This window comes from Myotis nattereri (assembly GCF_964212035.1).
Source record: "Myotis nattereri genome assembly, chromosome: Y".
NCBI classification, from domain to species: Eukaryota; Metazoa; Chordata; class Mammalia; order Chiroptera; family Vespertilionidae; genus Myotis; species Myotis nattereri.
The window spans coordinates 6,446,361-6,473,313 of NC_138094.1; the positions used below are offsets into that span (position 1 = coordinate 6,446,361).

The 26,953-nt window shown below is 46.4% G+C and overlaps 1 protein-coding gene across 1 annotated transcript in view; it reads right to left on the reverse strand.

Moving 5' to 3' along the window:
• Window positions 1–12,389: 12,389 nt before the first annotated feature.
• LOC308512309 (uncharacterized protein) overlaps window positions 12,390–26,953 on the reverse strand; it is a gene marked incomplete at both ends in the record, with an annotated part of 71,983 nt that continues 57,419 nt past the window's right edge. Inside the window, 1 exon segment of the mRNA XM_081082093.1 lies at window positions 12,390–12,400. Within this exon segment, the coding sequence (XP_080938219.1) occupies window positions 12,390–12,400 (11 nt within the window).

A 26,953-nucleotide genomic window follows, 5' to 3' on the forward strand; every position in this document is an offset into this window, starting at 1 on the left:
AGGGCACACACACACCCGGTATCTCTTCCCTTGTGGGGAAAAAGGAGCCATTTTGGAAAGAGGCCAGGTGATAGGGAGAGAGGCATTGTGAGAACCGCCTCCAGATTAGGAGTCCATTGCTCTAAGGGAGAGGACATTCTCCGTAAAACAGAGTTGCATCTCCAGACCTTTACTGCTCAGCCTCCTTGGATATGGTGTCACAATGAGGTATCCCAAAAGACTGAGAGCACCTGACTCTCCTCAGTCCCTCAGCAACACAGTCCCCTTTTCTCAGTTGCTCTTCTTTCAGCAACGGGCCCAGAGAGGGACCACCCACTGAGGAGGGCCATCCTGCCAAGAGAGCCTGGGCACTCAGAATTGAAGTGGGCAACAGTAGAAGAAAATCCATCTCTGGCACTCTGCTCTGCGGTAGAGATGAAAGCACTTAAAGTGGAGATTCTCCTGAGAGCGGTAAAATGGCCCCATGCATGCTCGCCCTCTTCTCCCCATGACTGCAGTTGAAGAGGTGGAAAGAGTTGCATGTTCTGGGACTCTGACACACAGGTAAAGAGGAAACCGTCACTGTCCCAAAAGAATAAGCTAGAGAGACGGTTTGCGTGCCATGGTGAGAGAGGCTCCTGCAATGTTTCTCCAGCCCATTGTGAATGAAGGCTGTGGAAGCATCTTCAGGGCACGAAGGGAGCCTGTGAGCATTAGGGCCAGTTGAGTTCCCACTGTCCCATGAGCTGGCTCCACTGTGTAAAGAGTATCACTCCTTGTGTGTGAGCAACAGTAATGATCAGCCTCGTCCTCCAACTGCAGCCCAGGCATGGTCAGCATGGCTGTGTTGCCAGACTTGGGGCCAGAAAAGTGCTCAGGGATTCCTGAGGGCCAGTGTGACCCCATAAATCAGGAGGTTAGGTGCCATGTCAGAGACATAAACGGTACCAGGAGACATAAATGTAACACCCAGTGCCATCACTTCTTCCAGCAAGCAGATGGTGACCTACTTTCCAGGTGTGCCAGACAAGGCACAGGACCCTGAGGGCAGACAAGGACAAAGGACCCTGAAAAGACCAAGAACACAATCTGGCGAGCCAACCTGAGAGAATGGGAATAGTTTGAGTGTTTCTTCTTACTCAGGACACACTGAGACCTGGTGACTGGATCCAACCTCGGATGCCCCTGTCTTTCCTCCTGTGGGCATCAACATGGTACTTGACTGAGGAATTGAGGACTTCCCTCATGTGACATTGGGAGGAAAGTGCAGACAGTGACTGAGGTTGTCTAGGAAAACATCCAATCGCTTGGTTACTCCAGAACCATGGACAAATCTGGACTCTATTATTCTTTCTCAGCCATTTCCTTGACACTCTCAGTTGCAATGAGTCCTCATGCCCCCCTTGTCCCAATCTGCATAGTGTCTGATGCTCAGGCCCCTTTATTGACACTTCCAGAAGTAGAAATATTGGGAAGTTGAAATGTTGGGACACAGCAGACACAGGGCATACACCTCTGTGGCAGACACAGACTCAAGAGAATCTCCTGTTAAACACCAGTGAGGACTTCATACCGGTCAGGGGTAAAGCACAGCAAACTTCCTCCCCATATGAGGACAGCAGTGCCCCCTGATGGCCTAAGATGATACAACCTGAGAGTCAGAGAAGGCAGCTGAGAGGGAGGTGGCAGACTCTGCTCTGTCTGCTTCTCTTACTCTTTCAAGTCCAATCCAGCTCAGTACCTGGCCCCTCGATAACTCCTACATTCATCTGAGCCCAGTTACCTTTGTATCCCACTTCCTTTCGCATGGGATGTCACCGGCCACAGGAGGTGGACCAGACCCTGCCCTTGTGACCATTTTGCTGGTTTCTAAATGGTTTTGGCAGAGGGTTAGTGCTCCTGAGGTAGCTCTTTGCCTTGCCTGAGGAGACATTAGACGTGGAGTAAAATCAATTGCAGGAGGGCAAGTGGGTGAAAAGAAAATGGGATCAAGGGAAGACAGAATGACTTCCCACAAAGTTGAAGGTCACAATACCCATGATGGAGAGAGCTCAGTAGGATTGATTGCCACTGAGAGGAAAACAGGAAGTGGGATCCTGAGTTTGAGATTCAGGGAGGTGACTTGGCAAGAAACCTAACCCCAGGTCTTCTCCTAAGAGTGTGGCAGGATCTCAAATGGGGCACACCATGTTCTTCACAGTACCCCCTACATGATCCACTGGGAATCCTCACCTCTGAGCCATGTGACTTCTGGTGGCAAAATCTGCCTCATGCACAGAGAGATGGTTGGCGGGGTGTATTCTTCTGGAAAGAGTTGGATTTGGAGAACAGACAAGTCAGAACCGAGTGGTCCTTGCCAGATTGACATGGCACTGTACTCAGGTAATGACTGGAAGTCCTATGGATCAAGATGCTCCCACAAAGCTAGGGCACAAAGTTTGTATTATTGTTCATACCACAGCACAGACATTCTGAAGAGCAAAGGGTGGTGACACCTTGGCTAAGGGAGGTCAGACATCTGTGATGGAGGAGAGCCGTGTAAATTGGATATGTTAGGCAGTGACAATATTCTATGTGATACCATGCATTCAGTGTCAGTGCCTAAACCTGTATGTGCTCCATTAAGTCAGTTTCCACAGTAATGTCTTTGGTGTGAGATAACAGTGAAATTGTACTAATCCCTGACCTGTTCTTAAGTCCATCAGCTGGACCTGTGGACCACGTAGACTGAATCCTCATCTCCTGGGAAAAGTGTGGGAAGCCCTAGGCACATTCCAGTTATCCTCATCCTTCCTGCAGGAAGCAGACCTCTGATCTTCATGGAGTTGCACCTTGTCCTCGTTCATTGCGCCTTGTTCTGTCAGGACCACAGGGACCCAGGGCCAGTGCTTCAGGAGTAACCACTCTCATTTAACACCATCCTCTACCCGTGTGCCCACATGATAACACGTGATGTAGACATGCTAAGCATGATGGCTCCCAGAGCAGGCAAAAGGACCACTTGCAAAAATAGTTAATAACCAATAGAGCTAAACAAATACATTTAAACACACTAATATTTATTCCCAAACCCATAATTTCAGGTCAAAGAAATATAATAATTTCCTTTCAGAATGCCAATTAGGGAGAAAGATGAAACATCCAGAAATAGTACATGATAAAGAGAGAGGCACCTGACACGGAGGTTCTGTGACACATGAAAGGTCATGCTCTGTGGTGCTGAGTCTCTGACTGAATTTTATGGGAGAAGAGTGATGGGTACATGGGCCATAGTGACACCTAAAGCACTTCTAATCCCTTCCATCAAAAATGACCCTTCTTCCACATCCAATAAAAATTAAACAGGTGTCCAATGGTGTTACTTGAGAAATGCAGGGACCATGTCTACCATCTGAGACCCCAAATACCTAGGGAACAGTGTGCTTCTTAGTCCAGCAAGGTCTCATTAGAGAGACCCTGATCACCCAACAGCTTGTCCTGATTCTCCTGGTAATAGTCCCTCTTATGAAATAGTGACTACCTTCTTAAAAGGAAATGGTGGTCCACCTTTGAGGAGAAACACTAGAAGGGCCAGTGGGGGCTCCCACAGTCCTATGAACATCGAAATAACATGCCACCTATGGGCCCTGCTGTTATAGTCAGGAGCCACAACCAATCTCAGATGCCACGGTCGAGGGTCAGCAGAGCCATTACTCTCTGGTTCATACTGGTGTCCAGCATAGCGACATTGCTCGCCCCCCGCCCCCTCACACACACACACACACACACACACACACACACACACACACACACACCTACAGGCAGGCTCACCCCTCTGACCAGCTTTACACAGATGTGGGGCTGGGACTCAGGATCTTCTCCACGTCTTCATTAGCAGGGACCCATTCCCACTGCGCTGTGACACAACTGGAGAGGGTCCACATGGGTCACTGTTGCAGCTTGGACGATTAAAGCATGATGGTAAACAAAGCAGTACTTGGGAAAATGTCACCAAGTGACTTAAATGGAGAAAATTATAACAAAGACTTAACTTCCAGGTAGGGTGATCATCCATGTCATTTCTAAGAGCTGACATCTGCAGGGCTGGAAGTCAGAGATGGCTTACAGCCTTTGGATCATGAGGTCACACACCAGGGCTTGTGGCACCTTGGCCCAGCTTCCTTCAACAGTCCTGAACTTCTTGGCCTGATAGTTATGTGTACTTGTACTGTTTGCTGCACTTTAACTGGGATTATCACTGAAAAAGTGTGGCAGCATCACGGAAATCTTTGGGGACCCCTGAGGAATGGGGCCACCTCCCACAGATTCTGCAAGATCCAAGCAGCCATGGTCTGCTTATAGAAGCATCCTTTAGATACCTGAGTGCAGAGGTGATTCTGAGAGGACACAGAACCTTTCACTCAAAACCCAGCCTCAAACCTTCCTAGGTTCTGGGAAGTATTGGGAGCATAAAAAGACAGAAAATCAAATTGGAAGGAGGGGAGAAAGGAAGAGAAGGAAATAAATTTTTTCCTTTATTCTCATTCCCACTTCATTTGAGGAGAACTGAATCCAGTTGGTCTGCACAGGTATGAGAGGCTAAGGGATTTAAAGTGGGGATTTCCCAGAGGATTGTGGGAAACCTACCCAATAAGCACACGAGGGGCCTCCTTGTGGCTGTTACAATGGAAGGTTTGAATAAGTGGTCATCTAGATGCACAAAACACAAGTAAAGACAACAAGCCAGTAACGGAGAGTTTCCTTTGGGATTGTGTGTGAGAGAAGACACTATCTGAAGAAAACAAGCTGTGCTCTCAATGCTTTGTGAGAGGAGGAAGGACAGAGAGAGGATGAATTTTCCTCAGGGCCATGTTGCATGACCCCTGCTCGGGGTGGGGAAGCATCTTCAGAGCAAGGAGGGAGCCTGTGAGCCCAGGGTAGGTGTTGGTCTCACATTACCACTAACAAGCACCACTGTGGATTGTCAAGTGAGACTCCCTCCACGTTCTGCGTGGAGTAGGGTTCGGTATCTGAAAGAGGAGCCACACAGCAAATGAGAGAAAAAGACAGGAGATAATTTTGCAATATTGGGGGCCAGGCGGCAAGTCCCGAAGGACTTCCTCCTTGGTCAGGCCGCTCCAATCTTTTATTGATCTGGAGTAGCCCTTAGGGTAAGGAGGTTTCAATGACACACAGATCAGCAGAAAATTTGCCGGAATAGACAAAGTATCTGATTAGCCCATCAATAGATTTCCGGGAGTATCTGATTAAGAATAATCAACAAGGATCTACATAAATATCTAAGGAATTAAAGGAACGAAGGTGGGGATGCTTCAACTATTATTACCTAAATTAACTGAGTGGTTCCTAGATTAACTGGGTGGTGCACAGCCCTGACCTTTGCTAGGACTTTCAAGGGCTACTAGCTTTTGGGGGGTCTCTGTCTAAACTCAGCTAGTGAAGACAATGAATGGACTCCGGCAGCGGAATGTGCCATGGCTCATGTGATGAACAACAGTACTAATCAGCCCCATCCTGCAATGGCAGCCCAGGCCTGGGCAGTGTAGCTCTTTTTCCACATTTTTAGCAAGAGAATAAATAAGGGATCACTGATGGCCATTTTTGGATTTTATAAACCAGCAGTTTAGGGCCATGCCTGGTCATTCTTTTTAGCAGGAGACATGATCATAAAAACTAAAATCATCGCTGTGTCTGGCACAGGTGGAGGAGACTGCCAGTCCCAGAGCCCTGGACACTGAGTGAGGCTGAGTCAGGGCAGACTGGGCCCAGGACCCTGAAAACAGCAAAAGTACTCACTGGTGGGTGCAGTGCTGGGAACCTGGTGAGCCTGAAGAGGAGGCAAAGAATCAGGCCAAGGTGAACCCATGGTCCCTTCCACAGAGGCCTCACCTGGGCCCTGAGTGAGGAGGGTGAGCCAGAGCAGAGGCCAGGTCATGGTGGAGCTACACCAACAATGCTGCCTTCTGACACCCCAAGCCTGAGCCTGACTCCACACACTTCTCTGATCCTCTCCCCTGCCTCAGAGGAGGGAGGGGCCTCCATGCAAATCTGCTTCCTTCTCCTGCCTCAACACATTCCACTCCATACTGACCTGGAGTCTACATACACCTGCAACCCTGGAAAGAAGAGCTTTCCCAAGAATGAAGCTCTTGCCCTGGCTGGGTGGCTTAGTGGGTCACAGCATCATCCTGGTATGGAAAGGTTGGGTATTTGATGCCTGGCCAGTGCACATACAGGAATTCATAATGAGTGCTTAGGAAATCAGAACAACACTCCACGTCCTTCTCTCTCCTCCCCTCTCTCCCTAAATTCGATCAGTAAATGCTTTCAAAACAGTCAAACTCTTTCATATACTCTAAGTAAGGTCAGACAGAGCCCAGGACTGCATGCAGTAATGGAGCCAGTTAAGCGATACCAACCTTTTCTCTTCGGGGAGTCCTGGTGTCTCCTCGATGAGCTATCCCAGGACTTCCCTTTGTGTGGTGTGGGCAAAGGTAAATACAGCTTGACTGAGGCAGGTTCGGGCACTCCATTTCCTGGGTGTCAATGGCAGAGCTGGGGACTGCGTATTGCCATCCACTCCTTCTTATTCCCCTTCGTGAGGATGGCTCCTCTGCATGGCTCCATCCTCTGTCTTTGCAGTGGTTTTATTCTGAAGCAGAGCCCTTGAATGTATTAGCTCTTTTAAGAGATGATGTATCGGGCACAACAGTTTGGGGACCTCATGGGCTCGCAGGGAAGCAGCACTTCAAACTTCATCCCAGGACAGCATAAAGCCCAGCAAGTACCTTCCCCACATCCAGGCTATTGTGCCTCTAGGGTCCTAAGACTATACATCCCCCTGGGGTCCCAAGACTGCATTCCTCAGGGAAGGCAGCTGAGGGGAAAGGGGTGATTCTCAGATTACTTCCTTCCCATCTTCTGTCCCTTCCAGCTCAGTACCAGGTTCCTTGACCCCTTCTATTTCCCGGTGAGCCCATTGCCCTTTGTCCATCAACTTCCTCTAGACTGGAAGGTGTTGCCTGCCACACCAGGTGGCCCAGATGCTATTATCAGGGCTTATTAGTATGCCCCACCATAGACTAGGCACCATGGTGCTGCTTGTGAGGCAGCTCTTGGCTCAAGGCTGAGGACACATTACCTAAAAACACCGAATAGCAAGGTTGTATGAGAAACATGGTGCCAGGTGAAGACACACTGACTTCTCAAATTGTGAGGAGAAAAATATTGCACAAAGAAGCAAAGGCTCTATGGGATTGAGAAGACCCAGGGGCTTAGAATAGTAGAAGTAAAGGTGAGAGATGCGCTGGTTCCTTGTGGAGATTTCACGGAGAGTCTGTTTCCTGGCTCCTCCAGTTGCTTGGTCGCCAGCATCCCATGGCTATAGCAACATGACTTCAATCTCTGCTCTGTGGTCCCATCTCCTGCTCATCTTCTGTCCCCAACTCTGCATGCACACATTGGTAATCCACTGTATTATTCAGGGTTCTTCAGAGCAGCAGGAGGATATGAGGACTTGGCTGGTGTGATGACAAAGACTGAGAAACCCCAAGATCTGTAAGCTGGGGGGCCCAGGAAAGCTGTTGGTCTAATTTGGCCTGAGACTGAGGACCTGAGAACTAGAGGAGCTGATGGTTTAAGATCCAGTGTGATGACAGAGTCCTGTGAGATGGGATGTGATGTCCCAACCCTACAGTGATTCATGAATATAGGGGTGAGTTCCTCCTTTTGTTCTAGTCAGGTTCTCAGTGCATTGATGCTGTGCACATAGGGAGGGTGATATCCTTTTAGGGTCCACCACTTCAAATGCTAATCTTCTCTTGAAACTCGTTCAGAGACACACCCAGTAATCATGTTTAGGTTGGGCTGCAGTCCTGTCCTGTGGGCTGTGAAACCAAGGCATACAATTAACAATCCCAGTCCCCATCTCAAAGCCTTCATCTCATCTGCAAACTCCCTTTTGCCTTATTAGGTAACATTCCCAGATCCCAGGGATTAACACCAGGATATCTTTGTGGCCTCATTACCTAGGCTCTGGAACCAGCCTTCAAATCCTGCACAGTGACATACACACACACACACACACACACACACACACACACACACACACACGGCTCTGAGAGGCTGTTCTCAGGATGTTTTGCACAGTGGCACATGGAGGTGTTCCAGACACAGGAGCTACCCCAAACCAACTTTTAAACAGCGTTTAAATTGACCTGGCTGTCCTTTTCTGGAAATACTTTTAATATTAATGGAAACCTGAGAGTTTGTTCCCACTGCTTAGGACTGCACATAAAGTAAGGGAAAGACGTAGAAATATCCATCAGTATAACCTTGCTCACAGTCTAGCTTCTGTAGCCTTCACTAGTGCTTCCCATTTAAATATGCCTTACCATAAACCAAAGAGGACATTTTCCTCCTACAATCAAAGACATTTTAATACATCACTTATGAATTCCCACACTGGTTCCCATGTGGTTCTTTGTTTAAGGAATTCCTTCCCTCCCATCACGGGCAGGAAGATGCTTTCCGTGTGGAGCCTGCGTGACATCAATTGGCACCTCTCAACTTTCTGCCCTTTCCTTCCTTGATGTCTAAGGAGGCACTGGGCCCAGCCCCTACCTGGCATTACAGAATTGAAGGACAGGTGATCAGGGTGTGACTCCACCTGAGAGAGGAGAGGCTCCCCCTGGTCCCTGTGAGGCTCTGTTCCAGGAGGGGCAAGGAGATTCCTCAAGCTGGGACTGATGGCTATACTCTGAGTTTGGGAAAATACTGACGGGAGAAAAACCGGGACACAAGGCTCCAGAAGCACAGCCCAAGTTTGTTCAGAAGTTCTGCACTAGACTCAACATTCATGACACCTGTGGGTGGATGAATTTCTTCATGCTTTCGTCTAGGCATGTTAGGTGAATGCAGTTAGGAGGAAGTTGCTCACCAGACAAAGCCCCATGCTATCTTTTGATTGATGGTGCAAAGAAGCCAATTGGGAAATATTTCATCAAGGTGGAAAGGACACTGTGCCAAGCTTGGTACGAGGGCAGCGGGTAGGGCCTTGGGGAAGTCAGTTCTGTACAGTTCACAGGATTTGTCCCTCCAACTCTCCCCCAGCTCAGTCCTCATGAAATATTGACTGATTGTTGTGTCAAAGGAGACAGAGAGCCTAAAGGAAGTTCTCATCTGTGGTGTCTCTTGTGGTACGCTTCTTTTTCAAGGGGCCACCAAACTGGAGTAGGTTCCTCGTGTCCATGAGGAGAGGTGAGAGGAGTTCAGAGAGAACTCCAGCCATGGAGACATAAATGTCCCTGGACACAGGGAAGTAGGAATTCAGTGAGCAGGGATCCTGGGAGCTCAGGCAGGTTTGCTCTCATTTCCCCCAGTTGCTTGAGGCACTGTGGTAAGTGCCACAGATGGGATATGAAACAATGACATCAGCCCCCTTTCAGGCTGGAGCCTAGAGATGATCACAGAGGCTGGAGTGCTGAACCGGTAGCTAGAGGAATGGTCTGAGATCCCTGAAGGCTACAAACTGACAGGATCCATCAGAAGTTGAGAGGCAGTGGCCCTGCCTTATTGGGGCTAGGCCACCTCATTATAACCCACACTCCTCCCCACCCAGTGTCACTGGCTCTTCTAGAGCTTCTGCTTCAGAGACCTGAATGCTGAGGGAGGTTGAGTCATGAAGAGAGAGTTCATGAACTTGAAAATGAAGACAAAGCACAGACAGATTGCAAGTACAGGATCATGGCTCCAGTTGAGCCTCAATGAAATAACTGGTCACCCAAGAAACAAACTATGCCTGTGCAGTGATCAAGGGTGGTGAGGAGCACAGGAACCCAGACATGCTAGAGGCTCTCAGAATGCCTCCTGAGCCCAGAGCTGGACAGGGTAGCCTACCCCTGGGGTTATTGGTCTCAGCAAGCTGTCCTGTGTTGGCGGTGGAGGTGGGAAGGTGTTCATGCCTATTCATTCAGAGGCCTTCTCTGAGCCTGGACTGTCTTCACTGTCCCCCCTCACTTCAGACCCCTAAAGGTAGGACCTCAAACAGTGACCTGCCTCCTTGGGACCTGGCCAAGAGGGTGTGTCTGGTATATATGTTTAAAAATAAATCTGGGAGGGGCTACCCGTGGAGAAAGGGCCCCTGAGCAGAGTTATTCAGGGCGAAGATCTGAGACCACAGGACCCAATAAGTGTGAGCCAAGGTTTGTTCCAAAGTTCTACAACTGTCTAAACCAGTGTTCTCAACATTCCTAATGCTGCGACCCTTTAATAAATTTCCTCATGTTGTGGTGACCCCCCACCATAAGATTATTTTCGTTGCTACTTCATAACTGTAAGTTTGCTACTGTTATGAATCATAATGTACATATCTGATATACAGGATGTAGTTCCATTGTTCCTGACCGAGAGGTTGACAACAGCTGGTAAACAAACATTCATGATACCTGCGCATGATTCACTTTCTCATCTATGGGTGCAAATCAAATATTAGGAGCAGTTTAGGGAGCCCGGAGCCTCACCCCACACCCCCCACACACACCCCACTTGGAGGTTTGCAGAGCCCAGAGACCTCTGCTCAGCACAAACCTTAGTGAGCCCTGGACTGAGGTTGGGGACGCTGCGGCCCAAACAAAGGTTCCCTGCTGTGTCCCTAATTGTGGCTGCAGCTGCCACACAGCCAAACAGAGCTGCAGCATCTACCCTTGCAGTGTCTTCCCTTGACCAGTGCTTGCAACATCTCCCCTGGGACCAGTTTCACCAACAGCAGTCCCTCCCCACCCCTGGAACCAAGGTACCCAGCCTTGTAGTACCTGCTGTGCTGCACATAGCAGATGGTAGGGACTCCCTGTCCAGTACGGTAGCCACCAACCCCATGTGATGATTAAGCCCTTGAAATATATGCAGTGCACTTGAGGAGCTGAGTTTTTATTTTAATCTATCAAGGTAACATATACTTTGGTTATTTTTTAGAACACCTTGAGTGTGTCAATGAATCTATTTTATCAAATGCTAGGGAATGCAAATACAGACTCAGCATTCCTGATTTAAAAAGATACAATTTATCACTCAATCCTTAGTGAGATGGATGTGAGAGACATCAAACTAAGAAGACTTTCTGCAAAATTGAAGGTAAAATACCTCATTAACATTTTTTTCCTTTTTTTTTTTTTGTTGCTTAAAGTATTACCAAGAGTATTACATATGTCTCCTTTTCTCCCCTGACCCTTGACAATCCTCTGGCCTCCCCTACCCCCCAGTGTCTTATGTCCATTGGTTATGCTTGTATGCATGCATACAAGTCCTTTTTTTGTGGCTGCTTGGTTCTTCTAGGCCAGGCGAATAGACAAATTAACAGACAGAGATTAACAGGAGAACATCAGGGGTTAGTACATGTGCAAGAAAATTTCACATAGAATTGACGTAGCCATAAAATTACAAGTATATTGAAGCAACATTGGGTATATGACATTTTTAAAGTTTTTAAAGCAAGTTTTTATTGATATCAGAGAGGAAGGAGTGGGAAAGAGAGGTAGGAACATTAACAATGAGAGAGAATCATTGATCCTCAGCCCTCCGTGGGCACCACCCTGGGAATCCAGCCTGAAACCTGTCATGTGCCCTGACAGTAAAATGAATCCTGAAGCCTGGCTCATAGGTCCATGATCAACCACTGAGCCAGGTCGATTGGACTATGTACTATATATTTTGAACAAAGGAGAAAGGGGGGACATTATTTTCCAGAAGTGAAAATGGGCAATTTGCAGGTAGTTGAGGAAGAACAGAACACACATGCCAGGAAATTTAAGAAACCATGAGATACGGGTTTTCTAGCCAACTGACACCAGTCTGAACCCTCTTAGCCAACGGTTAAGAAATAAAGGAAACCAAGTTTCTGCCACCCTGAAGATTCTTTTGGGGATATTGATTTTCAGCTTTTTATTAAGTAGCCAAAGTGTCAGAGAGCACCTTTGGGCACCCCAGCACCCTCCTGGCCAAAAGAGAGAGAGGGAGAGACCTTCTTCAGAAGGTTGTTGCCTTTGCCTGATTGGAGTGAAACATGGTAAACAACAGGGCTTCAGCAGATGTCTATTAGCTAGATACCCCTCCTCCCCTGTCACCATCAATCAGGAGTGTGGGAGCGGTTCCCAGACATTGTTGGTCCCAGGAGGCAGGGTTATAAATTCCAGTGTCTGCTGTGTCCAGTGCTGGAATTGGTGGCAGTTCAGCTCACCCAGCACACCTCCTAGGCCCACAGCTGGACAGGGCAGAGGCTGGGTCCAGGATGGCTGGGCCCAGGGCCTGGAGAAGAGGGGGAAATGCAGAGGAGAAGAGGGGGATTACTCAGGTGAACCTGGAGGGGAGGGAGAGGCATCAGTGCAGGCACCCACATGAACTTGCCTTGGGAATGGTCACATGTGTCCTGAGGAGAAAGAAGGGAGTAGAGCCCAGGCCATGGGGGAGACCCTGCCAGGACAAATAATTGCCAAATGCATCTAGGAAAGAGGTGGGAGAGCTAGGCTGAATATGTAGTTCCAATCTACACTAATAAAAGAGAAACATGGTAATTGGCATACGACCGCTACCCTTCCCATTTGCTAATCAGCGAGGTATGCAAATTAACTGGCAGCCAACATGGCCGCCAGCAGCCAGGCATTTGATGCGAACAGGGAGGCTTGCTTGCCCCAGCATGAGGATGCGAAGGTTCCCCATCTGCAGCTTGGGGGCTCTGAGCTCCTGAAGCAACAACTCCAAATGATACAATGTTTTAATTATAGAGGCTAAAGGATGGCGGTTAATTTGCATACTCAGGATGCAAGCTGAGCGAAGCCATACAGCCCTGAAGCAGCAGGGCAGAGAGGCCACAGGGCCCTGGGAACAGTGGAGCAGACAGGCCTCCTGGCCGGGGATCAGGGGAGCCGCGAGTCCTCAGGACCCCTGGATCAGCAGAGCAAGAGGCCTCAGGACCCTGGGATCAGCGGAGCCGCGAGGCCTCCCGGCCCAGGAATCAGCGGAGCTGAGAGGTCTCAGGACCCCGGGATCAGCAGAGCAAGAGGCCTCAGGACCCCGGGATCAGAGGAGCATGATGCTTCAGGACCCCGGGATCAGCGGAGCCACGAGGCCTCAGGACCCCGGGATCAGCGTAGCCGAGAGGCCTCCCTGTCCAGGTTATCAGCAGAGCTGAGAGGCCTCCCGGCCCCTGGGATCAGCGGAGCCACGAGGCCTCAGGACCCCGGGATCAGCGGAGCGAGAGGGGTCCTGGCCCCAGGGTCAGCGGAGCAAGGAGACCTCCCAGCACAGGGATCAGCGTGACAGGTGGAGCGACCAAACCCCTGATCGCCCTGCAGCTCTGTGCATGACAGGGGGCGGGGCCCCAACTGCCCAATAGGCCCTGCTCTGTGCATGACAGGAGGCAGCACCCCAACTCCCCAGTCGGCCCTGCTCTGAGCCCGACCAGGGGCTGAACCTAGGGATTGGGCCTGCCCTCTGCCACCCGGGAGCAGGCCTAAGCCAGCAGGTCATTATCTCCCGAGGGGTCCCCGACTGCAGGAGGGCACAGGCCGGACTGAGGGATCACCCTCCCCCCCAAGTGCACCAAGTTTTGTGCACCGGGCCTCTAGTATAAAATAATAGAGTTGGTTATTGTTTGTTTGTTTGTTTGTTTCTGCTTTTTATCTGCTCTGCTCTAGGTGACAATCCCAGATCCACTGGGGCTGAGAGCAGTCGCCTCATTTGTCCTCATTCCTCCATCTATGTAGCTGGAAACCTTAAACTCTGCTATTTCATAGGCATGGGGAACGTCTGGAGGAATGGCAGGGTAGGGACACACAAGGAGCCAGCCTCACCACCCTGCTGTTACGCCCCGCCCCCACGACCTGCCCATAGCCTATGGTGAAGAGATGCAGGGTCACCTGCATGAGAGGGACACAGTGTCCTCTGCCCACTCTCTCTCTCAGATAAGGTCTCACAGTTTGCAGAGTCTGAATATTCCCTAAGTCTGAGTGAGGAAGAGAAAGGCAGCACAATGTGTCTGAGGCTGCCTGTCACTCCTTGAGCCAAGTTAAGCAGAGAGAGGGTTGAACCACACAATGTTTATCCAAGGATGCGGTCAGTATGGGGAGAGCAGTTGCTCACCCTGGAAATTCAGCTCTCAGCCTCTTGGGGAGAAGATAGCTACCTGTAGCTGCCAGCTGCAAGTGTCACATGCAAAGGGGAGGGGAGAGCTTACTATCTGCCCTTCAGGAGCTCAAAGGCTGATGACAAGGTGTCTAATCTTCCAAGACTTTAGGAACAGCTCAGCCCCTTCCTGGGATGAGATTGGAATGGTCAGGCTTCCTGAGGAAGACCACAGGAGGGGGTCAGGGTGCGGCAAAGCTGCCAAATCAAAGCCTGTCCTGTGCCTGGTCTCTTCGCAAAATGCAGTTCTTTTCTGAGTAATGGGCCATGGAGGCAGCCTATGTTTTCAGTAGAGCCTGTTTCATCCTCCAGTGTCCCAGGGCCTCGTATTTATAGTTTGTAAGTAATGATTAAACAACTGCGGCTCTATTCTTATTACAAGCCCTTCCTCACTAAGAGAAGCTGATTTCCAAGGACGCCCAGGAGATGCCTCAGGCCAGCTTGGATGACAGGGCTGGGCCTCAGCTTTGCTCTTCCCCTCTCCCTCTCTCCTCACAAGCCTGACTTTTGTCTCCTAAAGAGACTATGGAAAAGCAGGCAGCAAAACCTGTCAGACTGAGCATGCCAGACCCCCTGTGCGCCCTGGAGGCGCCACCTGAGAGGAGAGCCCTGGGTTAAGGTTCAGCTAAGGGGCAGCTCTGCCAGAGCCTGAGCACCAGGCTGTGGCTGGTGCCTCCCCACCTCCCCTCAGCTTTGTTGGCCTGCTCCTCCTCAGGAGCCTCCTGCCCACTCCTCTGCTTTCAGGCCCAGGTGTGACTTTGCCAAAGGGATTTGTTGGTGAGAGGAGAACCCCTTCCTGAGGGGGGAGGAAGGCATGGAGGCTGCCATCACCTGAAGGCTTAGGGGAGGTGAGCAGAGCAAAGGCTGGATTCGGGTCTTGTCAAAGAGCTCTGATGACCCAAACCTCAGGGGTAGACTGAGGAGGGCACCTGTGGAGAGAGACAATGTAATTGCATGTGGCCAGCTCTCCTCTGCCCCGGGGGTTACTAAAATGTCCCCATCCAGACAGTAGGGACAGTGGGCTAGCCCAGGGCAGTGCGCTCTTTTCTAGACAGATGGCTGCGGTGGGGTGGGAGTGAGGCACCAAGCCTGGCCCCGGGAACAAGGTAGGTAAGTGGCAGCCACAACTACAGAGGGAAAGGGGTCCCCAGAAACACAGACCAGGGGTGGCGAGTGGGAGGTTAGCTGGGGGTCGCGGCCTCCTGTTTCTCCCTCCAATTCCGCGACCGCCCCCACCCTCATTCCTGGAAGCACAGGGTCCCCCTGACAGTCCCCCACCCTCTGCCACCCCTTGCATCCTGGTGGGTGTGGCACAGGCGGCCCTGTCCCCACCTTCTCTGGGCCTGTTAAAACACGCCCCCCCCTCCTGCCCCCTGATCTTGGTTTGTTCCTGATCTCGTGATCCCGGGATATTTAGCCCTGGCAGGAACCAGGGCGCAGTCCCAGGAAGCTTGCCAGGAGCCTCCCCCTCATCTCTTCCTTCCCGCCAGCCTCCCTGCTGTGCAGGAGTCCAGGTGGTGAGGAGCACGGCCTGTGGAAAAGGTAAGAGCACATTCTGGGTTCTTGCTGTCTCCGGGGGTGAACATGCTGTCTCCAGGGGTGAACTTGCTGTAGTCACTGGCAACCCGCAGCCCCTCCCCAGTCAGCTTTTTCCATCTGGAAATGAGTTCCCACCTGGATGGAGTGAAGGCCTGAGGTCCAAACCTGGCTCGCTGGCGTGAGGCCTTCCGCTTGCTGCGCCAGAGTGGGAGCTCGCTGAGGGGACTTACACGCAACAATTCATGGAACTCTGGCGTCGGCCTTTATTGTGTGACCTCAGCGGGCCGAGTTTGCAGTTGACCAAGGGGGCCCCCAGAGCCCCCGGCCCCAACTCCCCCGGGATCTGGGTCCTCAAGTCTGTGGGCTCTCAGGCCAGCCCAGCCCTGCTCAGGGCGTGGGGGAAAGAGAGGGCGCACAAAAGTGGCTGCTGGACGGTGGGAAGTGTCCGGGAGGGAGAGGTCGCTTTCCGCAGAGCACCAGGCCCGTCACTCATCATTGTCCTCTGGTTCAGCTGGTGAGAAAGCGGTGGTCAGGCTTGGAGATAAGAGGTGACTTCCACTGAGAGCGGCAGAGCCCTCTCCTGGTGTGAGTGTGAGGGTGCCTGAGTGTGCGTGAGTGTGAGTGTGTGAATTCTCACCTGATGATATGTTCCTGGGTTCCTTTTCATTCCTATTACTGATTAAGGTATTACATATGTGTTCTTATCCCCCACTACCCCCACACCCCCACCCCACCCCGCAAGCATGCCCTCACGCTCACCCCCTGCTGTCTGCGTCCATTGGCTAGGCTTATAGGCATGGATACATGTCCTTTGGTTGATCTCTCCCCCTTAGCCCCACCCTCCCCTACCTTCCCTCTGAGGGTGATGGTCTGATCCATGCTTCTCTGTCTCTGGATCTGTTTTTGTTCATTGGTTTATGTTGTTCATTATAATCCACAGATGAGTGAGGTCATGTGATATTTCTCTTTCTCGGACTCACTGACTGACTAGCTTTGCTTAGCATAATGCTGTCCAGCTCCATCCATGCTGTTGCACATGGTCAGTGCCCCTTCCTTTTTTGTGGCAGCATACTATGCCAGTGTGTAGATGTACCACGGCTTTTTAACCCACTCATCTGCTGACCAGCACTTAGGCTGTTTCCAAATCTTAGCTATTGTAAATTGTGCTGCAGTGAACATAGAGGTACATGTATCCTTTCAGATTGGTAATTCTAGGTTCCTGGGATATATTCCTAGAAGTGGGATCACTGGGTCAAATGGGAGTTCCGTTTTTAGTTTTTTGAGGAAACTCCATACTCTTCTCCATAGTGGCTGCACCAGTCTGCATTCACACCAGCAGTGAAGGAGGGTTCCTTTTTCTCCCCATCCTCACCAGCACTCGCCCTTTGTTGATTTGTTGGTGATAGCCATTCTGACAGCTGTGAGGTAGTACCTCCTTGTCCTTTTGATTTGCATCTCTTGGGTGATCAGTGACTCTGAGCATGTTTTAATGTGTCCCTTGGCCTTCCTTTTGTCCTCTCTGGAAAAATATCTATTTAGGTCTGTTGCCCATTTTTGTGATTGGGTTGTTTATCTTCCTTTTGTTAAGTTGTATGAGTTCCCTGTAAATGTTGGAGATGAAACCCTTATCAGAGAGAACATTGGCAAATATGTTCTCCCATGCAGTGGGCTTTGTTGTTGTCTTGTTGATGGTTTCTTTTGCTATGAAGAAGCCTTTTATTTTGATGTCGTCCCATTTGTTTGCTTTAACTTTATTTTCCATTGCCCCAGGAGCTGCGTTGGTGAAGAGATTGCTTCAGCATATATCTGAGACTCTGCTGCCTATGGATTCCTCTATATATTTTTCTGGTTTCCAGCTTTCTGTTTAAGTCATTATCCATTTTGACCTTATTATTGTGCATGGTGTAAGTTGGTGGCCTAGTTTCATTTTCTGCATGTGTCTGACCAAATTTCCCAGCACCATTTATTGAAGAGACTGTCTTAACTCCATTGTATGTTTTGGCCTCCTTTGTCAAATATTAATTGAGCTTATTGGTTTGGATTGGTTTCTGGGTTCTCTGTTTTATTGCATTGGCCTATATGTCTATTCTTGTGCCAGTGTCAGGCAGTTTTGAGAACAGTGGCTTTGTAAAACAGCTTGATATCTGGTACTGAGATCCCTCCTACTTTGTTCTTCTTTCTCAGGATCGCTGCAGATCTTTGGGGTTTGTTTGTTTTTTAAATATATTTTATTGATTTTTTACAGAGAGTAAAGGAGAGGGATAGAGAGTTAGAAACATCGATGAGAGAGAAACATAGATCAGCCTCCTCCTGCACACCCCCTACTTGATATGTGCCCCCAACCAAGGTACATGCCCTTGATCGGAATTGAACCAGGCACCTTTCAGTCCGGAGGCCGACGCTCTATCCACTGATCCAAACCTGTTTGGGCTCAGGGTCTTTTTTTTAATTACAGATGGATTTTTGGAGAGTTCATTCTAGGTCTGTGAAATATGCTGTTGGTGTTTTAATGCGGAGTGCATTGAACGTATAGATTGCTTTGGGTAGTATAGCCATTTTAATGAGGTTGTTTCTACCAATCCATGAACAAGGTATGTCCTTCCATCTGTTTATGTCTTCCTCTATCTCTTTTTTCAACATCTTCTAGTTTTCTGAGTGTAGGTCTTTTACGTCCTTAGCTAAACTTATTCCTAGGTGTCTTAATTTTTTTTGGTGGGATGATACATAGGATCCTTTTTTCAATCTCCTTTTCTGTAAGTTCACTATCGGTGTGTAAAAATGCCATATATTTCTTGGCGTTAATTTTGTAGTCTGCTACATTGCCAAATTCATTTACTAAGTTTATTAAATTTTTGAAGGAGTGTTTGTGGTTTTCTATGTACAGTATCATGTCATCTGCAAATAATGACAATTTACTTCTTCTTTTCCAATTTGGGAACCATTTATTTCTTTTTCTTGTGTGATCGCACTGACTAGGACTTCCAGTACTGTGTTGAACATGCGTGATGAAAGTGGGCGTCCCTGTCTTGTTCCTGTCCTAGAGGGAAATGGTTTTTGTTTTGCACTTTGAGTATGTTGTTGACTGTATGTTTGTCATATAAGGCTTTTATTATGTGGAAGGATGATTCTGCTATTCCTACTTTGCTGAGTGTTTTTATCAGAAAAGGCTGTTGCACTAGGTCACATGCCTTTTCTGCACCAATTGATATGATTGTGTGGTTTTTCTCCCTCAAATAGTTTATGTGATGTTTCTCGTTCATTGATTTGCAGATTTTGTACCATCCTTGCATCCCTGGAATAAATCCCACTTGGTCATGGTGTATGATCTTTCTAATGCAATGCTGAATCCAGTTTGCTGAATTTAGTTGAGGATTGCAGCATTAATGTTCATCTGGAATATTGGCCTGTAAGTCACTTTCTTTGTAGTGTCTTTTTCTGGCTTTGCGATTATGGTAATGCTGGCTTCTTAAAAAGAGCTTGGCAGTATGCCATCCTCTTGAAATATTTGAAATAGTGTGAGAAAGTTTGGTTTTACTTCTTCTTTGAATGTTTGGTAAAACTCCCCTGTGAAGCCATCTGGTCCAGAGCTTTTGTTTTTTGGAAGCTTTTTGATTACTGTGTCAATTTTATCAGTATTTATCGGTCTGTTCAGGATTTTTGCTTCTTCCTGATTGAGTTTTGAAAGCTTGTCTTTTTGTAGGAATGTGTCCATTTTATTGAGCTCGTCCAGTTTGTTGTAGTAGAGTTGTTCATTGTAATTTTTTATAATCCTTTGTATATCTGTGGGGTCGTTTGTTACTTCACCTCTCTCATTTCTGCTTTTGTTTATTTGGGTGCTCTCCCTTAGTTTCTTGCTGAGCCTGACTAGAGGTTCATCAATGTTGTTTATTCTTTCCAAGAATCAGCTCTTGGTTTCATTGATCTTTTGTATTATTTTTTTTGTCCCTACGTCATTTATTTCTGTTCTGACCTTTATTATCTCTTTCTTTTTGTGTACTGTGGGCTTTTTTCTCTAATGGAGAGGCACTCTGAAGCCCAGGACAAAACAGCTTTTATTTACTTGAATACACATTTGTCCTTTAGCAAAGCAAACAGGCATATCAATGGTAAAGTTTGGTAAACAATAGAAGAATTTTCATGTTAGGAGGTTGCCTTCAGCCATTTTTCTCACAACAGGATAACAAAATGCTGATTTTCTGCCATGCTGAACATCAAAGTCCATTCGCCTTCTGTGGGACTTCTCCCATTGATATGTTAACTACTTTTGGTCTTTACCCCTCATTTCCCCCTTTTTGTTTTCTTAAGTAATTTAGAAAGGTGTATGCCATCTTCTGGGCTCAGATTCTTTTAAGACTTGTGATTCTGCTTCATCAGACTGGAAGAAAACATAGAAGAACAAGAAAGAGAGACAATATTGGTTATTCTAAAAAGCAAATGTAAGGAGATTCAATGAAAAGGATTGAGTTCTTTCATGTCCTTTTAAATATCGTTTTCAGGTATTTAAGGAATTTGTCCATAGTAGGCTTCTTTTTGGGCTATCAGTTCTTTATGGGTCCCTTTCCAGTCACTGTTCCCTTGTGACATGACAGCAATGATGTTCGAGTTCTGGATGATGGGCAAACGGTGAGAAATGACAATGCAGGTCTGACCTCTTTGGGCTTTGTCAAGAGCCACCAGCACCTAGGCACAGCTGATGACTGCTAGCGTGGCAAGGCATGGTCACCATCCCCCATCTCTAGATGTTTCTCCTCTGTCTCCTCAGCATGTTGCTTGGGGCACTGCTATCTGTAGTTGGAGTAGTCTGGTCAGTTCCTCTCTCAGATTCATGTTGCAGGAATCCACACAGGCTTGGAGGAGTTTTCTGGAAATACACAAGCATATCCTTGACCAAAGATTAATAAAGGGACCCTTCCTTAAACCAGACTTGGTACCTTTCCATTTAACCACACCATTTTGCTTTGGCTTATTCTGACACCAGTGTAATTCTATGGGTGTCTTGCCATCAGCATTACAAGGGTAAAATTTAAAGTAATTAAGGCTTGGTGTGGTCTACTTACAAGAGATGTCTTCACTATTCCGCCACTTTTGTTTTCCAAGTTGGGATTTTAGAGCGCTTGTAGTAGATGTAACATGCAAGGAGGGCATTTCTTGATAATCTGTTTTGCCGGCTGTACAATATTTTGGCAGGCTGATGTAAAAGCTTGTGAAATTCTGTGACTTGTTTAATAAAATAACTTACTGACAGGCATATTCATTTCCTTTTGTTAAAGGACCAGGACTTGTTCAAATAGTATAGAAAGGCTTCGGTCATTGAGCCATTGAAATTGAGTAGTTGCAGTTCTGTTTACCAAACCAGCAGCATAAGCAGATAAAGAGAGAATATGAAGAGGCTTTTGGAAATCCTGCAAGTCAGCCTTGACCGTTTCTAATTCGATTCTTTGCACAGAAGTATGACTGGTCTGCATGACTTGGTCTGAATTCATTGCAGTATAAGCAGCTTTACCATGAGATGAACTATCAGTAAAAACAGTGACTTCTCCAGGAATAGGTTTCTGCCTATTCCAACTATGTTCCCCTGAATATTCTTTTATTTTCATTTGCTAATTTAAATCAGTCTAAAACAAGGCTTATTTCCTATCTTCCTTTCTCATTGGGTGGGGACAGTAAATGACACTAATTGGATTTCTGCTATCAGTCTTTGAGTATATTGACATAATTTTTTTTTAGGAAAGCATAATGCAAATTGTTTTCTTTTTGAGGCCTGATACATTTATTTTTATATGCAGTTTTCTAGATATTTGAAGGGAATCTCCTTCCGTTTCTTCTTCCAGAGAAATTCCTAGGCCACAGTTATGGAGTTTCTTTTAAAAGCCTTTTTCTTTCTTTTAAATAGTGCTACAAACTTGGTTTCTTTTCGGAAATACCAATAGGAGAGAGATATGCTGGCCAATGCTGTAATGCATACAGATTAAGTAAAACTATCTTTTTACTTATCGTGTCTTATTAATGGTGAGATTTAATGCTTGAATGAGTTTTTTTGTGGGTTTTTTTTTAAAGATATTTTTATTGATTTTTAACAGAGAGGAAGGGAGAGCGATAGAGTGTTAGAAACATCAATGAGAGAGAAACATCAATCAGCTGCCTCCTGCACAGTCCCCACTGGGTATGTCCCCGCAACCAAGATACATGCCCTTGACAGTCTTCTTTTTTTGCTCTGGTGAGACTTCTTCTCCAGATGTCCCACATTGGGCGCCAGAATGTTGCAACCATTTGCTGCAATGATTCAGGATCTGGGAAAGGAGCGGCACACAAATGAATATACTAGACAACAACTATAAATTTAGAAGGCATTGGGGAGCCAGGCGGAGACCGTTTTCTCTTGGAGAGAGGCTCTCTGAAATGCAGCACCCCTCAGCTTTCATTTACTTGGCTGTTGGTTTCTCATATATGCCCTTTAGCAAAGCAAACAGGCATATCAGTAGTAAAGTTTAATTATCAGGTTAGCAAGATTGCGTTCAGCCATTTTGCCAACAGCCGTGTAATATAATGCTGATTTTCAGCGCTGCTGAATATCAAAGTTCATGTCAAAGTTCATTAGCCCTCCATACATACACACACACACACACACACACACACACACACACACACACACGTATACATACACACACACATACTACTGTTGGTCTTTGCCTCCAGCACTTTACTCTGAGGTTTGACAGTGTGATCAATGCTTCTTTGTGTCTGGATGTCTTGTTGTTCATCAGCTAATGTTGTTCATTATATTCCACAAATGAGTGAGATAATGTGATATTTATCGTTCTCTGACTGGCTTAATTTGCTTAGCGTAATGCTCTCCAAGTCCATCCATGCTGTTTCAAATTATAAGAGTTCATTCTTTGTTACAGCAGTAGAGTATTCCATTGTATAGATGTATCACAGTTTATTCATCCGTGCATCTGCTAATGGGCATTTAGACTGTTTCCAAATCTTAGCTATTGTAAATTGGGCTGGTATGAACATACAGTTGCATATATCTTTCCTGATTGGCCTTTCTCATTTCTTGGGATATATACCTAGAAGAGAGAACACTGGGTCAAAGGGGAGCTCCATTTCTAATTTTTTAAGCAAACTCTATATGGTTTTCCACAGTGGTTGCAGCAGTCTGCATTCCCACCAGCAGTGCACAAGGGTTGCTTTTTCTCTGCATCCTCACCAGCACTTGTGGTTTGTCGATTTTTTTCTGACAGCAATTCTGACAGGTGTGGATGGTACCTCATTGTCGTTTTGATTTGCATCTCTTGGACTGTTCGTGCCTTTGAGCATTTTTCGTATGTCTCTTGCCCTTTTATAGGTCTCCTTTTAAAAAGTGTTAATTTAGGTCCTTTGCCCATGTTTTGATTGGATTGTTTATCTTCCTATTGTTAATTTGTGTGAGTTCCCTGAAAACTTTGGAGATTCAACACTTATCCGAGATACCATTGGCAAATATGTTCTCCCTATGCAGTGGGCTTTCTGGTTGTTTTCTTCAGGATTTTGTTTGCTGCGCAGAAGGTTTTTATTTTGACGTAGTCCATTTGTTTATTTTCCCCTTTGTGTGCATTGCCTTTGGAGCTGTATCAATAAAGATACTGCGAAGACATATCTGATATATTGCTACATAGGCAATCTTATAAGTTTTTTTTTTTTTTTTTTTTTTTTTTTTATAGATTCTCATCTGATGTTTAAGTCCATCCATTCTGAGTTTATTTTTGTGAATGGTGTAAGTTGGTGGTCTAGTTTCATTATTTTGCATGTATCTTTCTAATTTTCCTAACATTTATTGAAGAGACTGTCTTGACTCCATTGTATGCTCTTGCCTCCTTTGTAAATTAATAATAGAGTGTAATGACTTGGGTCCACTTCTGGGTTCTCTGTTCTGTTTCAGTGGAGCATATGTCTTTTCTAGTGCCAGTAGCAGGCAGTTTTGAGAATGGTGGCTTTATAATATAGCTTAATATCTGGTATTGTGAGCCCGCCAACTTTTTTCTTCTTCCTCAGGATTGCTCAGACTATTTTTACTCCATTTGAATTTTTTCGAGGATTTTTTTGTGTCTGTGAAATATTCTGTTGGTATATTAATGGAGATTACAATGAATCTATAGATTGCTTAGGGTAGTATGGACATGTTAATGAAGTTAAGTCTACCAACCCATCAACATGGTATATTAATCCATTGGTTGATATCTTTATCTCCATTTCAATGTCCTGTAGTTTTCCAAGTGCAGTTCTTTTACTTTCTTTATGAATCAATAAAAATGTACAGTTTTTAATTATAAACCTTGTTTTCTATCAAAATTACTTCTTGCGTGAATTGTGGGACACCCTTTACTTAGGCGACTCCTGTGAAAGGGCCATTCGACCCACAAAGGGGTCGCAACCCACAGGTTGAGAACCGCTATTCTAAAATGTCACTTAAATCTAATGGATCCAGTGTGTCCTTTAGAGGCTCTGCATCCTTGTTATTTTTTCATATGGAAGATCTATCCAGTGATGTCAGAGGGGTGATAAATGTCCCTTACTGTGACTGTCCTTTTGTCACACTCTCTGTTAAAGTCTTCTAGAATTTTTGTTTGTTTTGCTTTTTGTTTGTTTGTTTGAGATATATATATATTGAGGTGCTCCTATGTTGGCTGAATATATGATTACTAGGATTATATCGTCTTGTTGGTTGGTCCATTTAGTATCATGCAGTGACCTTTATGTCTCTTGTGATGGCCTTTATTTTACAGTCTATTTTTTCTGATATGCGTATTGTTACTTCGGCCTTTTTTTTTTTCCATTTGCATGGAAATTTTTCCCATTCCTTCACTCTCATCCTGTGTGTGTCTTTTGTTTTGAGATGGTGCTCCTGTAGACAGCATATACTTGCATCATGTTTCTGTATCCATTTGGCTCCACTACACCTTTAGATTGGAGCATTGACCTATTTACATTTAGGGTTATTATTCATAGGTATTTATTTCTTTCCTTTTTTTTTTCTGTGTGGCTAAGTTTCTGTCTCTGTTTCTCCTTCTCATTACAGCAATTTCTGAAGCATTTCTTGTAAAGCTGGCTTGGGGATGATGTACTCCTTCAGCCTTTTTCTGTCTAGGAAGCTCTGTATTTGACCGTCTATTTTGAATGAAAGAATTGCCAGATATAGTAATCTTGGTCTCAGATCCTTGCTTTCCATTAATTTGAGTACTTCATGCCATCTTCTTCTGGCCTGTAGAGTTTCTGATGAGAGATCAGGAGTCAGCCTTATGGGAACTCCTTCATAGCTAACAGTTTTCTTTTGTCTTGCTGCCTTGAAGATTCTCTCTTTGTCTTTAATTTTTGGCATTTAAATTATGATGTGTCTGGTCACGGGTTTTTTTGGGTACTTCTTCTTTGGGGTTCTCTTTGGCTCTTGATCTTGTGTGGGATTTTCCTTTACCAGGTTAGGTAAGTGTTCTGCCATTGTTTCTTCAAAGACCTTCTCTATGCCTTTCTCCGCTCCTGCCTCTTTTGGCACACTGGCTATTCTAATACTGTTATGAAAGTGGTCCTCCTGTTTGTTTGTTTTAAATCTTAATTTTTCTGTCTTTTTTTATTGGATGATATTTTTAACTCTGTTCTAAATCACTGATTGGATCCTCAGCTTTCCCTAATATCTGCCTATTCCTTCTAATATGTTCTTTATTTGTATTATGTCATTTTATATCTAGGACTGTTCTTCTTTTCATAGTCACTATATCTTTTTTCATGCTGTTGAGCTCTTTTTCCTTCATAACTCTAAAGTCAGATTCAGATAAATGTCTTCTCTGTGCTTCATCTCTCTCTCTATCTGGAGAATTCTCCAGTTCTCTCATTTGAGGATTGTTTATTTATTTCCTCTTTCTGGCTTTCTGTGTGGGTTTGTGGTGACAAGTTAGGTAGACCTGTCTTCCTATCAGTCTCTAGTGCAGAACATTGTTAAAGGATGTTTCTGACTAATTAGGTCGGACAAAGACTCAAAGCCTCCAGAGACCTCCTCTGTCTATAGACTGATAGGATTCCAACTTAACTTGCCTCCAAGGCAATGGTCCTCAGGTTATAGCAAGAGTTTGTTTCAACAGGGTGGGGCAGTTGCCTCTGTGTGGAGGTTAATTATTATTTATAATCTCTTAAGTGTCCTCAGGGGAAGGTGTTTCCCAGTAGTGTGTGTTAATTGTCTCCCATCCAGGAAAGGCAAATGTCTGCACGGGAAAGATTTTCTCTGCTGCATGAGGAAATGACTCCTCCCAGGAAACTTGAAGTGTCTGTCTTCTGTGCTGGAACCCTTGACTCCCCAGTTCTGGCTTTTACCCTCACAGCTCCAGTCCACTTCACCCTCCCTTTGCCAGGGCACAAGGTGTGTGGCTCCACAGGGAAATTTGTGCGGTGGCCCTTTAAGAGGATACCTGAATTTGTAGCTGTCTCCCCCTGACAGACAGTGCCCTGGTGCTTTTCACATCCACAGGTTATATGGGTACCCTCCTCAGTTCTGGTGCTCTCTGCTAGGAGGCCCAGCTTGGGGATTAGACCCAGAGTTCTCAGTGGCAGTCCTCCACAGCTGAGATATCTCTCCGAGACTTCAGTTGCTGTCTGTGGGTGTCAGGCCCGCCCCTTCAAGACTCCTCTCCTCCTACCAGTGTCTAAGTGGCCTCCACCTTCGGTCCTCGGGTGTCAGGGTTCTCTCCTGTGAGTTTTCCATTGATTATTCAGGAAGTTGTTCTGTATTTTAGTTGGAATATCAGTTTGTTCCTGGGAGCATGTCCCTGCAGCATCCATGATTCTGCCACCATTCTTTTAAATATATTTTTATTTATCTCAGAGAGAGATACAGAGAGCAAGTGAGAGTTAGAAACATCAGTGATGAGAGCGATTCATTGATCAGCTCCCTCCTGCAAGCCCCAGACTGGAGATTGAGCCCCCACTCAGGCAAGTGCCCTTGACCTGAATCGAACCTGGGGCCCTTCAGTCTGAAGGTCGGTGATCTGTCCACTGTTCCAAACTGGCTAGGGTTCTGCCACCTTTTTCAATCTTCTTCAGAATCCCTCTGCATTGTAAAGTCCCTGCTAACATTCTTGTCCAATATGCTCCTTTTCATGTGGTTTCAGGATGGAGTTGTGCATGAAGGCCCTAATGTCCTGTGAGTGCACATTCTGATCAATAGCACCATTAGGAAATGTGCACTGAGGCATGCTCAGTAGGCATATAGTAACAGAAACCTGCCATGTAT